Raw genomic sequence first — 16,510 nt, 5'->3', positions numbered from 1 at the left:
GGGTCATGGGAAGGAGCCACTCAGGCAATGGCCTGTGTCAGTAGGATGGGTGCCTCCAGACAGGATCCTTCAGGTGGGTCTGTTGGGTCTGGTCACCAGGCTGTCAACCCCAGGCTTGTCAAAGGGACAGCTGTCCACGTTGGCCACCCCAGTGTGTGAAGGTTACCTGCAGACGTAGTTTTCTCTACAGGAGTCCAGAGGTGCCAGGCAGTTGGGCTTCTCCTTGGACTCATAGGAGCAGGCAGGAACAATGGTCTGCCGACGGCGTTCAGCACAGGCTGTGTCATCGCAGGGGCAGAAGAGCAGCTCGTGGGTGTACTCAGGTGGCACGCGGTCGAAGAACTTGCGCAGAGCCTTGTGGCACTTGGAGCGGTTGCAGGTGTCGGCTCGGGCCAGGCGTCGGATGCAGAAGGAGACGTACTCCGTCCGCAGCCGCTGGCACATCTCATCCACGTTGCAGGCTTTGGCAGCATCCAGGCACCGGTTCACCTGGGTCACCTCGTTCTCAGACCCTGCGAGGTGGTGGGAGAATGGTGATGGAATTTTGTGCTGACATCCCCGACAGCAGCACCGCCCTATGCTGAGACCTTCATCCCCATCCTGCTCCCATCCATGGCAACCTCAGTGAGGCCACCACCCACTCTAGGAGGGCAGTAGCCTAGATGAAGTCCACAGTTGCTCTCTGTGTCCCAGCAGGGATGAATCCCCTTTCCCTACTCACCTTTTCCAGGAGGTGCCATGGCCACACAACAAACCTCACAGCCCAGAGCCTGCTCCACCAAGCTCCTACATTTAATAAACGAAGTTTTGATCTACTCTGGACACCTTATAACACTTTACCAACATGAATTAATCAACTTGAAGTGTGGGAAGACAGAAGTCATGTGTCCATGACTGGATCCAACACTGTGATGGGATCTCTTCTAATGAACCGTCTTTGTCAAAAATGTTGTTCAACATCAAACACTGTGAGTGGCCATGCCAGGTCTCAGAATACATAGGTGGTCTGCACTAACCCTCTTGCACCCCAGACCCTCTACCCTCTTCAATGAGTTTCCTCAGGCCTCCAGAGGGTCAAGTCAGGCTTTGGCAGCAGCTGTGCTGTGTTCATCCCAAGACCTGCCCAATTAAGTGAGAGCTGTCCGGCTCTCAAAGCCCCCAGTGGCAGTGCTCTGGCTTCCCCCACCCAGACCAGTCCTGCCCAGTATGCCCAGCTTCTAAGCAGTGACACTGCCTTCACGGGGTGGGGATCAGAGCTACAATCCAATCTGATGCCCTGGCACCTTCATGCTGCCTGCATGTGAATGCATGTGGGTCTGTCTCCATACCCTCTGCAAGGTCACGCCTTCACTGGCTTCAGTGAAATCACTCTGCATCTCCACCCTCTTAAACAAGAGGGAAACAAAAGTCCAGGATTAGCAGTCCGGGTGGGAGATCAAGGTTATGCTGTGGGGATGCAGGGGAGGTGGAGGAAAACCTGCAGCAGGGGGAACAGTCAGCAAAATAAAGCAAAAACTGTGGCGACGGACGAGAAACACACCGTCTTCAGTAGGCAAATAGGGATCTCATGAGTTTATATGCCAACGACCTCCTCTGCAAACAGGGGAATAGTAAAAGTGAAAGATATTTGTCTAACACTGCTTTTAGGGCTCCTCCAAGGATGGTCTGGACTGTTTTTATAGAGGAGGAAAATGCTACAGAGTCCCTGGTTGGTCAAGACATTAGGCTCTGTCTGATCAGAGAGATAAGATGAGGGTCCTCCAAGCATGAGAAAGAAAATTAATCTGAAGCCGTTTCTCACCTCTCTGAATTAAGCCCATGACCTGAAGCACAGCAGAAGGACTTTCTCCCCAGCAGAGAAGGATTTTTCACAGAGGAAAAATCCCCAGGATGATAAATTTCCAATGCAGAGCCAAGCCCTATCTTTGGCCGGGAGTTAAAACCAGCCAGTCACTGCTGACAAGTGTTAAAACATTGACAGTCTCTCTGAGCACTTCAAAACTGGCTGCCCTCCTTCATTTTCACTGACGTTATCAGATTCTGCTTCTCTGAGCATTTATTTTTCCCTTCCTGTTGTCCCCACTGCTTGCTGTGAGCTGGAAGTCAAATTTCAAGTTTCGCAGTTACTTTATGATGGGTGAAACTGACGCTTGGTGTGTTTTTACCACGTAGGTGCTTCCCTTTAAAAATGCCCAGAGATGAATATTCTTAGAGCATCGGTTTATGCTGGGGAGCTGTCAGCGGACGTGTAGGAAACAGTTACTTGGAAGGGTTTCATTACCCATTCAGTTAATGAATCACAGGGAACACGCTAGCATTTCTCCTCTTCCCACGCAACAAAGGAGGATGTGCTTTTTAAAATCACGGCTACAATTAGAGTGGAGAGATATAATTCTGTTTGTACATTTTAATAGCGGCTATACCCTGTTTATGCAAAATTTTCTTTAAAATATCTGTTGCTCTGACTTAGCATAGGGTCATGGGGGTGTCTTGTGTTTCAGCAATTTATTAGGAATTTTTTTTGCGGTTAAATTTGAAAGAGGGTCCTTTGGCTATGCTGACAGAATAATCCTGGGCACCAGACAGGCACGGGGTGGCAGTTCATAAAATGTGTTATAGGTGGTGTTGACGAGTATAAATAGGGAAAAAAAGATTAAACCATGAAACGTAATGTCCCTAGATGGATGCTGAGCCCTTCGTACACAATCTTGCTGCTCCGGCCCCATTCGTTTGCTACCCAACCAGTTTCAATCTGCTTTACAAACCTGAAAATGTGTTAACCACGCATAAAAATCCTTGGATTTCGCCGTACTCTGAAGAGCCCTATAGGACTTCCAGTGAAAGAGGAAAAACTCTAGTAAAGAAGGCCATGACCTGGCAAACAGCCTTGTGCATGCTTCACTTTCCACGCTCAAATCAGTCAAGTGAAGCCAACAAGAAGATGTGAGGTCAGGGAGCGCCCCCCCCGCCTTCCCCCGGCTGCTCAGATTGTTGAGGGCTGATGGGTTAATTTGCTGCCGGACATTTTCACCTAACAAGTGCCTCGCTATCTTGGGGACCGCAGACATCCATCGGCTGCAGGGACGTGCTGCTCCTTACTCGCTCGGGTGCACCCCAGCTGTGGATGCCACCCCAGAGTCAGGTGCACGCTTGGGAGGAGCTGCAACAGGATTGCTGTTTTGGCACATCTGTCAGAGACACACAAGGAGTACGTTACCTGCTCCCAGACGGGCACTTTGGGAACAAAAATCACCGTTGGTAAATTTTGCCTGCAGCTGTGGTGCATAAGCAGAGCTGAACACTGGTTGTGGTGGCAGCTGTGATGTTGGTGATGGATGGCTTAATAGCTACTGCACTGACCTTTTAACTGCTGAGCCGGGGGTTCGTGCCCTCAAGGGGGTTAAAATGTGTCGGGCAGCTCTGCTCACGTTATTAAGCAGATTACATGATGCAGAGCAGAACATGGGTCTGAGTCCTGAGGTTGCCCTCAGGGCACAGGGTTAGAGGCTGTGGCTGGGATCAACTAGCAGGCTGGGTTATTGACCTTTTTCCTGCAGAGTTTGACCCTGTGACTGATGTAGAAGCACATTCTCATACCTGATGATACCCAAGCAGCCTCTCTTTGGCAGGGTGTCTGCATGGCACAAATCATACACCTGCTATGAATACTCATCCCACCTGTGATGGCTCATTGGAAGAGACCTTCCTACTATGTCCCTCAGTCCCAGCCCTTCACAGTATGGACATGAAAAAGTCAAAGAACGAAAATCACAAGTGCTTCTTCCTAGGACATGTTCTTCTAACAACAGTTTAGCACAGGAATCGTAGGCAGCTCATTGGAAAAATTATTACAAGATCTCAGCAATGCTTTGTGAAGAGACCTCAAGAGACCACGTAGGCTTTCCTTGTCCATAGTGCTTGATCCCACAGCTAGTTCCCCCTTGTTTGGACTAGTCAATGTAAGAGCGTCTTCCCACCCACCTACCTGCAGTGATGGATGCCAGCCGGACGTAGTCAAAGCCCCTGATGAACGGCTCATAAGGGGAACTCTCCAGCACGTTCATGCCTGCATTGAAAAGAGAAGTTAGTGAGAAGGCAACTGAGGCTCCTAAGGGATGTCTGAGATGTACGAGGTTCAACAGCTACAGTGCAGTTTTGCTTGGTGGGACCAAGGGAACGTGTGCTTTAAAGGTCATAAGTAAACAATGAACTTACGTACTTATGAACTTACAGGAACTGATGTAGAGCCGTATCCTTAAGGAAGGGAATAGGATGAAACTGGCTTTTAAAAATATATCACAGCTTTGGAGTAGGACAGCCTCTCAGGGAACCATTGAGTTGCAACCCTCTATAGCTCAAGTCTTGGGCCCCTTTACAGGGTTTGCCACTGAAAGGAACAGACCGTAGCACAGGGTCTTGCTCATGGGCAGAGTTAAAACCACCAGCTCCCTACACATGGGGTTTCCGTCACTGTTCTTGGTATTTCCTATATGTCCTTCCCTTGGTCAATGGTCCTTACTTGTTTCTAGGACGCAGCCAGGGCTGTGCACAGGGCTCTGTGTGTGGCAACACACACACCTTCATATTCATTAATACCTCTCCCCTTCTCCTTGCCAACAGCCCTTTCTTACTTAGCACAGAGCTAATGACCCACAGCTCCCACAGAAACTTCCCCTTTTCATTTTTAACTTGCTGGGAACCTAATTCTATTCAATCGGTGCTTCGTCTCATCCGCTCAATGGTCTGTAATGCCTTGTCATCCTGATGAATACTCCAGAATATTATTGAAGCAAACAGCTCAGTATCTTTTTTTTTTTTTTTATTAGACATTTAGATGGATATGGACAGCAGCAGCAGATGTACTGGCTGGGATAAAAGGACTATCAAACCTCATGCTCCGGGCATATGCTGATCACCAGCTGTGGTCAGGAAGAAATGGCTCCCAGGGTACACAGCCCTGCGGAATTACCACAGGTGCATTACAAGGCAGCTTTACACCTTCATTGAAATATCTCGTATCGTTACTGACTGGAGAGGGGCCCATTTGTATGTTCCAGCATAGCAGTTTTATGTCCTGATGATATAGCACCTTATCAGAGAATTGTTATCGGGTTGTCATCATGTTATTGTGTCTCCAAATGGGAAGGTGGCTAAACACAGGCGCACTCAAAAGAACCTGAGTAAATAGTATGCTTTGTAAATTCCCTGAGCACACACTTCCACAATTGATTTTATAAGAGGGCTTCTAGGAAGCTTTTAACAGCCTCCTGGGTATGTACGACTGAGAGACAAAGCTCTACATGGAGCATGTGGATTGGCTTCCTCTCTCAGTCAATTAAACCTGTGTAAGGACTCTGAAACATGTGACTATTATGAAATATATTTCCCCGGGGAAATTAAGGCAAGGAAATCAAAGGTTTAGGAGAGTGAATTTTCATTGCAAGTGAACTCAGTGCTTGAAGAAATGTGGGGTTCAAGACACGACAGCAGAGAAGTAGGGCAGATTCTTGGCAGTCTCTGATAAAAGCCTTCTCACAGTCATCCCCAAGATGGAGGTCCCAAGCTGCTGGGCAAGAAGCCCATCCAACGTGGCCATCCAGCATCCATCTCCTACTCTGCACCTGGAGACCCACATCTGGCCCCTGCCTGCTCTCAGCACTCCCTGCCACCCTCTCACTGCTCTTCCAGCAGTGCTCCTGGAGCTGGAAGTCCTCTTGACACCACTGTCCTGCACAGCCAAGTCGCAGATGAACTCTGTCCACAAAAGTCAGCGGGGAAGGAGTTGCGACACAGCCTGATAAAATGATTGGAGAGGCTGGATTGCCACCTCTTCCCCAGACTTCACTTTGATGCAAACAAATTCACCTGGCACGTGATTATGGGAAAGACTGGATCCTGGAGGGTGCTGAGGTCTCTTTCTTCCCCAGTCAGTTCATAGCACCATGTTCTGCACCTTGCAAGCCGTGGCAGCTGAAAGCTTTCCGGGAACTTGATGAAGCTAGTTCCCATTCTGGCAAGCCTGTGCATTATAGTCTCCATCCTCTCAGTTTTGCTTGGCCTTTTGGCCTGTGTTATCACCCCTGCACCTTTCCTTTCAGCTCTCAGCCAGCAGTGTTTTATTAATCTATTTCGCAGGCCATGGCTGGAAGGTTCTGTTTTATTCTCTGTTTTAATTTTCATGGTGCATAAAATACTCACCAGCCTGACAAGGAAGAGTTATAGCCACTGAGGTGTACTTTTATGATGACTCTTAAAAACTGTCAAAATCCAAACTTACTAAATACTGGCTCTGGGAACACTTTAAATTCCAACTTGATGTCACTAGCCCCAAATCTTTACTAACCCAAAGACACCGATGCATTTGAGATCCTCCAAGAGTGTGATTTTTTTTTTACGTTTGTGCTGTTTTTTTCCTCAGTTTCCATGCTCTGTATAGTGTTTCTGTAAAATCTGTGGTTTTCATCGTCCTGCATACTTAGATGCAAAACGTACCATGCATTTCCCAAGCAAAAGATTTCAAGGAATACTGGGAATGTCATAAAAAAGAGACCAGGTTAAAAAAACGAAGGAGATAGATAGATATCTCAGATTTTCAGGATTGCTTCCCCCAAAATGTCATTACTGTGGGGGTCAGTAGGTCTTGGGAGGGAACAGGATACTACAGGGTGACCTTTACTGCACCAAGGTGTTGGGGAGCTCTGTAGAAAGCCCCAGCAATAATTCCTTTTTAGGAAGATCCTCAGAAATGAGAACCCTGCCTGACTGACCTTCCATCAATGTATGGTGGATGCTCCAGTAAACACTCAAGCAGTGCTTCTCCTTTTTCATGCCTCGCTTGCACTTGCAGCCGTACAGCTGGCTGGAGAGCAGGGCCGTCACGGTGCTCCGGCACTGGTTCTTGGCATCGGGTCCCAGCTTGTTGGCTCCATTGCCTGCGATGCATTGCCGGAGGGTCCTGAATTTGGCACTGCAGATGGGGTCATTGGTGCAGGACTCGCCTGCTTGAAGGCAGTCCCTGCTCGAGCTGACAGCTTCCGCCATACCTTCTGCAAGAAAACCAGAGAAGGGGTGTTAGGGTGATGGAGCAACCCCAGCTGGGAAATGAATTTTGTCTCCCATGAGCTGGACCAGGCTGGATGTCCATCTTCATGTGCAGAGATGGAAATCCCTCTCATCACCTTCCACTCTACAAGCAATGACCCTGTTTCCGAAGTCTTAAAGCGGGCAGATCTCTACCCAACAGGTCAACTGGAGGGTTTAAATGCCCAGGCTTGCCATTCCTACACATGGATTGCCTCCATGATGTGGAACATGGGCTGCTCAAGTGTGCTGCAGCACTGCTCAGCAGCATCGCCGAGGAACAGGAGTGGGTGAAAAGAAGTTGAAGGGATGTTGAGGAGACAAGACACAACCTGACATTCAACACCTTGACCCAAAAGTCTGTCTCCCACGTTGCTGGGCCACCAGCAGCAGTGGTATGCATGTGGCGTCCCCTGAGGAGCTGGAAGGAGAGGTCACCTTTCTCCTAGAGACCAGGTCCTTCCTGATTTCAGACAGTTACCCTGGGTAGGGTTAGCCTGGAAGCAGGATTATATGTGTCAGAGACTTGACCAGTTCCTGGTGCTTGCTCTTCCCCGCTTGGAGCACAAAAAGCTCCCCAAGTGCTTTTGCTCCCCCAGCTCTTTATCTAATTTCTCCCATCTGATATTAACAGCAGACCAATGTTGTGGAGACCCCAGCCTCTCCTTCTTGCACATGATTTAACTCTGCCTACACTTCCCTGAAGCTATGAATGGCTCTGTGTGGCATGTTTTGACATGGAGTCAGCCCACGTGTGTCCCAGGAGTTGGCCCTTGTTCACTGTCACCACCTCCCCAGGACTCGCACTATTTTGTCTTGGCTTTTTCCAAGCTTCTGTAAATTCTCCTCAGTTAACTTGTAAAACTACCGTTCCCCATGCTGAAAGGACAGAGGATAGCACTGGAGGAAGACATTATTGCTACATGTACACCAATAAATTAAACATGGTCAGTGGGGCTCAGTGGGGCTGTGCCCCCATGGCCTGGAGCAGACCAATCCCATGCTATTAAACACTCTTCCTCTCTAAAGCAGGCTGGACACATCCAGGATGATTCCTGGGGGTGTGCTCACTCCAAGGCTCACGGCTGCACCACTGCACCCCGGCAATTGCAGGGCCAGAGGCTCAGCCACGCTCAGCAGGACATGGTGGCACCCAGGTGATAGAGAGGAGAAGGGGATGAGGACAAGGTGAATCTCACTCCTTCCAGTTGGTGTGATGCCCTGGAGCATGTTGACATAGGTCAGGCATGACTGCACCATGGCTTGGGGGAGTAATCAAGAGGGAAATCTGGTTTATGGAAGGGGACAATCAGTCCCTGCGCCTATAATGTAATTTCGGATTCTGCTGTACCATAAAAACAGAAACTGCTTGCCATGACCTTGAAGGTGGTCTTCTCAAATACTTCCCAAAGGAACTCCTTGTCCCTAACATAACTTGTCTTCCCTCTCGATAGGAACGAGAAGGGTAAGGACACCTTACCCTTCATGGAGTAGATAGGGTAGGTGCACCTTCTTGGTTTTGAGCCCCTGCAGAGTCTGTTCCTGGTGAGACCCAACTCGGACAATATTAGAAAATCCTCTCTCCTGAGAAAAATATGGGCCCCTGATTTCCATCTCTGAGGGCTTCATGAAATTTCCCGTCTCTCCAAGACTCTATTGATCGTTCCATGAAGTCCCTTTTTCCTCCTTCTACCTGCTACCTCTCCTGCCCTGAATTTCTGCACCCGCCTCTGTTGCCCTCCCAGTTCAGTGCTCGAGCCCAGTATATCCATTTCTCTTCCCTCAACAGTCACGGGGTGTTTGCTAAGAAGGAGCTGCTTCTGTTGCTCTTGATTAGAGTGGAAGGTAGCAGCTGGAGTCAGATATTTCAATTATGTTTATTACAAACTTTGGGTGAACCCACCAGGAGGTTTCCTCCTGAAACATCCCAATGACATCTCAAATGTAAAACTTTTCATCAGACTCCAGACTATTTCGAAATGCCTCATGGCCAACGTCAAGCTTTCAGTTATTTCAAATCTCACAACACCTGAAATTTGAGTTCTCCTACCCCTGATTTATTCATAGATGTGGTTTATTTAGCACTCAAGGCTTGTTTGGATCTGCCAAATGTGGAGAGAGAAATTATTTCCAACATGTAGGGAACTCTGCCTTGGGCTGTCGTATCTTGAAGAACTCTGAACACAAGGAACCGGTTTCCTTGAAATATCATTTGGTCTGCAATTTCACTGAGATCCATAAAATGAGCCAGAGCTGCTCATAGTCTTTGCTTTCAGACACCACTGAATTTTACATGCACATATCTAATCAGAATTCATAGGGGAAAAAAAAAAAGTGCTTGACTTATTTTGCCCTGATTTTCTCCAAAGGATCTCCTCTGGACGAGGATAAAGTGTTGCAGGCTTTATTCTAGAAGAGATGACTTTGTCAGTGTCATGTCAGCTGCTAGAAAAGTAGGTTAAAATAGAAATTATGACCCTCCTTCCCCCTCTCCGCTACATGAATTGCAGAAGATACTCCCCAAGATGGTTATAAACACAGCCAGCCTGTAAAAGCTGTAAAACACTTTGGGATCCCACTTTAAATAAATCAAGCAGATTGACCATTTGAGAAATTTTGCTGCAAAATTCTAAGTAAATATATCCTCAAGCTGAGACTTGCTTCGTAGAACAAAGGCCAGGGGTGAATATTTACAGTCCAAACCCAAAGCATAAAACACCCCCATTCAAGACTTTATGACAGAGGTGCTTGAAGCAACTTGAAGCGGAGCGTCACGAATGACCCATTCCATAATCATGTCACTTAAAAACCAAATCATTCAGGGGCTTTTATTGTTAGCGATGTCTTTGCAACTGAGACAACATAACACCACGTTTTCCTCCTCACACTACCCCTGAGAGAGTAATTTTATGGAACATTAAGAGAGCGCCTCTTAGGGAAAAAAAATAAATCTCTGTGACTTATAAAATAGATGGTTCTTTCTAGCGTGCAGGCACAAAAGCAAAATCAGGTCTTTTCTCCCAAAGATGGAGTAGCCTTTCTGGTTTTGCCTTCAAAAATAGCACCTTGCGGACTCTCCACCATGGGATTTTCGCCCACCTTTGCCCCTGACTGACCAGGGGGCTCAGGATATGCACTGGGTTGTGCATGGCTTGGGCTTTCTGTGCCTCTGCTTTTCGAATAGCAGACCTTCCAGCTCCCTCTGCTCTCCTTAAAAGGCCATTTGTCTGAATTTTTATTCCTCGCTTGCTGCTAATTTCACGCTGTTTACGGTGGGCAGATGGAGTAATGAGTTTATTTTCACATCCTGTTTGTAGCTATGCTCCACATCTGTTTCTGCACTTGCTTACCTCAGTGACACTTATGTAAAATTACTCATAACGTGCAGGAGTAAGAGAAAAATCTGGCTCTTCCCATTGCCTTAATAGACCCTCGGTTCTTCTTATACAGGTATCTCAAAGTACATTTTGTTGAACAAGGAGGTCTGACTTTCCTCCAAATAGACCATTTCCTTCATGCAGTTTTGTCTAGGGAGTGAAGTGTGAAGGTTACCCCACGTGGGCTGGAAACGGTGAGCAAAATGCCTGGAGAGCACGAATGTGGGCCCCTGCCACTCTGCCCTCTGATCCAACCAACACTTGGGCTTCAGATGTTTTAGAAGGAGCCACACTGTTTCTCATGATGCTGTTCAACCTGGGGATGTGGGATACATCCCCCTCCCCTCCAGTTTTTGTATGTATTAGGTGTGAATGCTTTTTCCACCCCTGATTCATGCACAGTCCTAAGGAGTGATGAACACTCTTATTATTTTCATGACAAGCTGCTGACTCCAGAACATTTGGTGTTTGCTTTTACAATATTTGCTGCTAAGAGGAGAATAACCACCCCATATCTCCAATAAAGCAACAGGAGTTGTTTATTACCCCTTTAGGTTAGTTGGACATCTTTTACATAATTCTTCCTAAATCAGACCTGCCAAATCTTGCACAATGAGTACAAGTAGGATGCAGAAGGCTCCTGACTCTCACGCCCCTCGCGTGAGCTCCTGTGCTCACGCATCCTCCATGCTGTGGGGTCCTTTCTGCTCTGCCACCTTACCTGCCTGCTGCACAGCAGAGGTCTTCTGCTCACCAGACATATCACATGCAACATGTTATGGTGTGTGAGAGGCTGTCCCTCTACAAGCCTTGTTTTGCCTCAAAGGTGGATGGCTCTCTTCATGACAGAATTAGTATTCCAGCCAGCGCATAGGCCATTTAAATGCCTGGGAGAAGGCATTGCAAAGTGTACTTGCATCCTGTGTGACTGACACCTGCAGAACAGGGGTCTAAACCTGAGGTGGGCACCAGCCCATCCTTTTGTGTTCAGCTGGGAGAAAAGACCTGGGCAAACCTAATAGGCTAGGTCAAATTAAATCTGCGGGACAGATGTTAGTGCTTGCTAATAGGCGACTGCCTGATATCCAGAAACTTTCAACTTACCCAGAGCTGTCAGAAATAAGTTGTTACACACAGTTGTCCTGGAGTGAAAAAATGATGGGAAAGGCAGCCTGGAAGAAATACTCCTAGTATTTCCCAAATATTCATAAACCAATAGTGATGCATGAAAGGGACCAGGTGGTGAATGCAGGTGGTCACTGCTAAACCTTGTTTAGGCTATGTTTTAACATCATAATTTTACAGCCAAGTGCTCAGGATCACCTAAGGAACAAATCCTTGTACACAGCTCAAACTTCATTTCCCATTTACTGTTGAAACAGATGCAGAGTGTGCAGAGGACTGCCTTTCCTCCAAGTCCGTACTTTGGATATGCCTCCACCTGCTTACCTTAGATTTGTTCCAGGAGTGAAGGAAGTTGTGGTTCACAGGTGTCTCCCTCTCCAGTGGTCCCATTTGCAATGAGGTTGAGGCACTCAAGAGTGCTTGAGACATGCAAGAGTGGCAATGCTACACTGAGAATTCACTGTCTGAGTTGCACTAACATCTACTCACATGGGCTCATCTCACTGGACAAAAACCCTGGACCCTGCCTGATCTGGAGACAAGCATATAAATCATACGAGGTGCCCCATTAAACACCTCTGCAATACCGATGGTCCTTCCCCAAACCTGCCTTAGAACAGCCCTCCTAGGAGATCCCACACACCTTGTCCAAAACTCATAGCTGTCATCTGGATTTCATAGTGCCCAGCAATCGCCTTTGGGATGCCAGAATGCAAGGCGAAGTTTCCTTCCCTTCCATCCGTCTTGCCATGGGCTTAGTGCATGCTCAGTCCTCCAACACCATGAATACATTGAGGGCTGGTTCACTGTTTTCCTGGATTAGATCAGAGCAGCTCACGCGAGGAGGATGACACCATTCATTGCTGTCAGCCCTCTGTGGATTTAGATGGGTTTACAAACATAACACACATATCATGAAATCCCACAGTGCAAACGATCTTCATTTGCTATTGACTCTTCCCAGTCAGCACTGGGGTGGTGGAATTTGCTGAGAACACCTCAGGAATGTAATATCTGAAGGTGTAAAAGCAATGCTGGAAAGTTCAGGCCAAGACCAGGCTGCATGTCTCAAGCAGGCATTAAAAATGTGCTGCCTGACTCTTTTTGTACCTACAGATCTGAACTTTCTCCCCTTACTTTCAGGTTATATGCAATCTTTTGTCTGTATTTTCTTGGTGCCTTCAAGCAGGACTTTACAGGCACTGGGGAAATACAAATAAATACTATAACATTCATTAAGCGTTTCCTTCTCCTCTAGTATCTGATTCACATAGAAGATAATTTACTCATTGCATGGAATCAAAATCAGAAGAAACCACATTCCTTTGATCTCTCTTCCTGCTTAACATAGACTAATATGTGACACCTAGATACCTTCAGAGTAAACTTGAAGTTGTCCTCCCTGCTGTAGCAGGAAGATCATTAAGCAAGCCATCCCACCTGTCCTTTGGCGTGATGTATCTGCAAAAGTCTGACCATGTGCAGACATTTTTAGTGGGTCATTCTCTGCCCTTTGTGGACTGCAAAGTGAGAGTGAAATGTGATGGCCACAAGTGTTAAATGAAAGTGTGAATGAGTCAAAGGGAGCATGGTGAGTTGGGTTTCAGACGGCTGACGAGATAAACTCAATAATCCCCAATTTGTGTTTGACAGCCCTTCTCATCCGTAGCTCTCAGCCATTTACCAAGAAGGCAAGCATCACTCTGAATTTGATGAAGCCTAAAAAGATGAAGCATTTTATTTGTCCCCCACCAAGTCAATGACTAGAACCTGGCTGGAAAAAAAAAATCATGGGCTAGGGCATTAGTTGTTGGATTGTGTCTGCGAACTTTTAAGTTGGAAGAAAATCCGTAGCCCTCTGGGTGTCTGTGGTCTAAGTTACATCATGCCTCCATTACCCTTAAGGAGAAAATAATTCTTAGTGAAAACTCTCATGATAACTTGGGGTGAAGTCTCCCTAGATATCATTACTCTCCTACACTAACACATCCTTTTTGACAAGGCTTCAGCCTTTGTTTTCTAAAGATGCCTCTGGAATGCCCGGTCCTGCTGGACTGACTCATAAAGACATAAAGATTCTCTGCTGAGGCATAGCAAAGCAAATTTAGACCCAAGATGGCTCCTTTTCAGGTCTAACTCTGCCTGTGTCTGCTCAATCACACCAGTTTGTCTTCTATCCCCTTTCTGACCTCTCATGTTCCTTGTCCAGAGATCTTCTATGTGCTGGGCAGGGTCCAGACATACCCAAAAGATGATGGTGAGCAAGAGCTCTGATTGCATGCCTTCCTGTGACTTCAAGTCTGGTATTTGACCATCGTGTGCTGTAGAAAGCACATCCCGAGGAAGGTGACTCAATAGGAATATCAAGGATTCTTGATTCTTCAACCCACCTGGACGCGTTCCTGTGCAATCTGCTGTAGGTGACCCTGCTCTGGCAGGGGAGTTGGACTAGATGATCTCCAGAGGTCCCTTCCAACCCCTACCATTCTGTGATTCTGTGTTATTCAGAATGATCTTTATTCTTCCTATTAGATTGATTCCAGGAAGACATTGTGGGCATCCTGTTCATAAGAGAGGAATCCATTAGGCATTTTCTTGGAGAGAAATAGCATAGCGAGGCAACATAACTGGCCATGGCTGCAAAGTGGGAAGCATACAGGTTGCCTGCCTCTCTTGGAAAACCTCAGTCTGGGCTCTTCAGAAAGCAGGGAAGAGAGAACGTATGTGTGCACGTGCATGTGTGAGTGTGTGCGTGAGAGAGAGTGTGTGTGTGTGTGTGTGTGTGTCTTTGGAGGGAGGATTGTGGAAAATGCAGTGAGTATTGTTCATGCTTAGCATTTATTCAGTCAAAAATACAGCCAACGAGAACATATATGGACTTTACGGCCGAGGCACTAAGTGTATTGCTTTGAATGTGTATTTATTGCTGGCATTTTAAAGCAACTCTTAGTGACATATGAAAATACTTAGAATGAAAGCTGCCATTGAAATAGGAGTCATTATCACTTCAATTGGTGCTGCATTCGGATGAACCGAGAGCAATCTGAAAAGGATGACAGTTATCGGTAATGCTCCACACATGGGTGACTTCCATTTGCCCTGTCCAGTGCTGTGACATTTTCTTTTCCTCTTCGATGTCCTTGAGAAGAGTGTGTGACACGTCAGAGCTCTCCATTGCGATGGTGAAAGCAACAGTCCTGATGAGGTCTTTTTCTAAGCAAGGTCTGGCTATAGCAGCCCCAAAGACAGAAATCCATCCCCCACTAGAGGGAGGTGGGGGGAAAGGAGGATGTTTTTAACCATGTTACCACCCTGAATTGTAGCAAAAAGGGGAAATTTTAGATGGGAAGCCAGAGACTTAAAAAAAAATCATACAATCGTAAAATCACAGAATAGTTTGGTTTGGCAGGGACCTTTAAAGGTCATCTAGTCAACCCCCCCCGCCCCTTGCAATAAGCAGGGACATCTTCCACTAGACCAGGTTGCTCAGAGACCAGTCCAACCTAACTTTGAGTGTTTCCAGGGATGGAGCATCTACCACCACTCTGGGCAACCAATTACAATTGCAATGTTGATGACTTGCTTTGTGCCACCATCAAGAAGCCGACCCTAGTCGTCAGCTGGGTTTGACACACAGAAGGAAATAAAAGTCCCTGTCCCAGATACAAGTCTAAGGTAAGGAACAAGAGGAGCAGTCAGCAAGCAGATGAAGGAAGCATGAGGCAAGGGTGGCACAATCCTGTGTAGAGACGTGCAAAGACAAATAGAGGTCTATATATGGGTGAATTGGGAGAACTAAAAAATACTTTAATCAAAGGAATATTCATCAGCAGCATGCTAGACATTTACAACAGTCTCCCCTGCTTGGATTGCACACTCAAGTTCATTATCAAGATTGCCATGGGGCTGATTTTCCAGTCTTTAGAGGAAAGAAAGTGCTACGTGCTCCAACTATTAGATCAGGCATTTCTCTGGTGCTTCTAATGGCTACATTTACTCTTCTCAAAGCAGAGCGATGATAAGTGCATACTCCTTAACTATAGTCACTGAACTGCGAGATCTCCAAAGAGCTTAGTACTGCGGTGTTTGGGGTTCCTCAACAGTCCAGACCTGTAGCAAGATTTATATTAAAAATATGTTTCACAAGCCTATATTTCAGTAGAAGATTGGAGAACATGCTGCCAACATTTTCTCTTGGTCTCTATTTCCTAGATTAACCTGAACATAAGCCCTTTACATCTCCCCCTTTTACAAGGAGAAATTCTTCTCGCATTGCAGCTTATGTTCAACTGCCACTAAAACAGCATTCAGGGGTCATCAGCCACAGAGCCTGTAGTAACTGTGCTCCTCAGCTATCATTTGATGTTGTGCATGTATTTTTATACATCTGTCTATCTATCTGTGCCTCGAGATCAGCTCATCTTCCCAGCCCAGATTTGAATAATCAAGACAGTCGGATTCTCTGCTTTCTGAACAAAATTTCAGCTAGCAATGACCAGTGCCTTCAAGGCAGTCTTCTTAAATCCAGTAGAGTGAGATACAGATCTTTTTCAGAGCTTGCAATGATTTTAGACACATAAGTAAATATATAAGTATTTTTTAACTCCCTTAACTCCACTTTGATTCAAACCATTTGACTGAAGAATTCTGGCATTCACCAACTCTTGAAAATCTTGCAGTCCTGTCTATTAAGTAAGGGCCATTGTAAATAATGACCATTTCTGGAAGCCCATATCTGCCAAATAAAGGTTTACTATTTCCTACAAGATACGTTAATAGAAAAGTTTCTAATAACGCAGTCTCAGAGTACCCTGGATAATCCAATACGTCCACCATATCTGACCCATCATCATTGTTTTTTCTCTCTAAGGTAGAAATTATTGACACATTTCCCACATACCCATTTATCCATCTTCTTCGTCTCTGTG

General features: G+C 46.4%; 1 protein-coding gene across 3 annotated transcripts in view; it reads right to left on the bottom strand.

The window, feature by feature from the left end:
• GFRA4 (GDNF family receptor alpha 4) overlaps window positions 1–16,510 on the bottom strand; it is a 76,680-nt gene that overhangs the window by 10,861 nt on the left and 49,309 nt on the right. Inside the window, exons 1-4 of one of the 3 annotated variants that reach the window (XM_074587195.1) lie at window positions 12,226–12,351; window positions 6,768–7,043; window positions 3,986–4,066; window positions 167–512 (exon numbers count right to left, since the gene is read on the bottom strand). In XM_074587195.1, the coding sequence (XP_074443296.1) occupies window positions 167–512; window positions 3,986–4,066; window positions 6,768–7,043; window positions 12,226–12,250 (728 nt within the window). In that variant the 5' untranslated portion in view covers window positions 12,251–12,351. Of the gene's footprint in view, window positions 1–166; window positions 513–3,985; window positions 4,067–6,767; window positions 7,047–12,225; window positions 12,352–16,510 lie in introns of those variants that run through there. The other 2 variants (XM_074587193.1, XM_074587194.1) reach the window with 2 other exon arrangements.

Source organism: Larus michahellis, chromosome 5 (genome assembly GCF_964199755.1).
Source record: "Larus michahellis chromosome 5, bLarMic1.1, whole genome shotgun sequence".
NCBI classification, from domain to species: domain Eukaryota; kingdom Metazoa; phylum Chordata; class Aves; order Charadriiformes; family Laridae; genus Larus; species Larus michahellis.
This window is presented reverse-complemented; position numbering and strand designations above follow the sequence as displayed.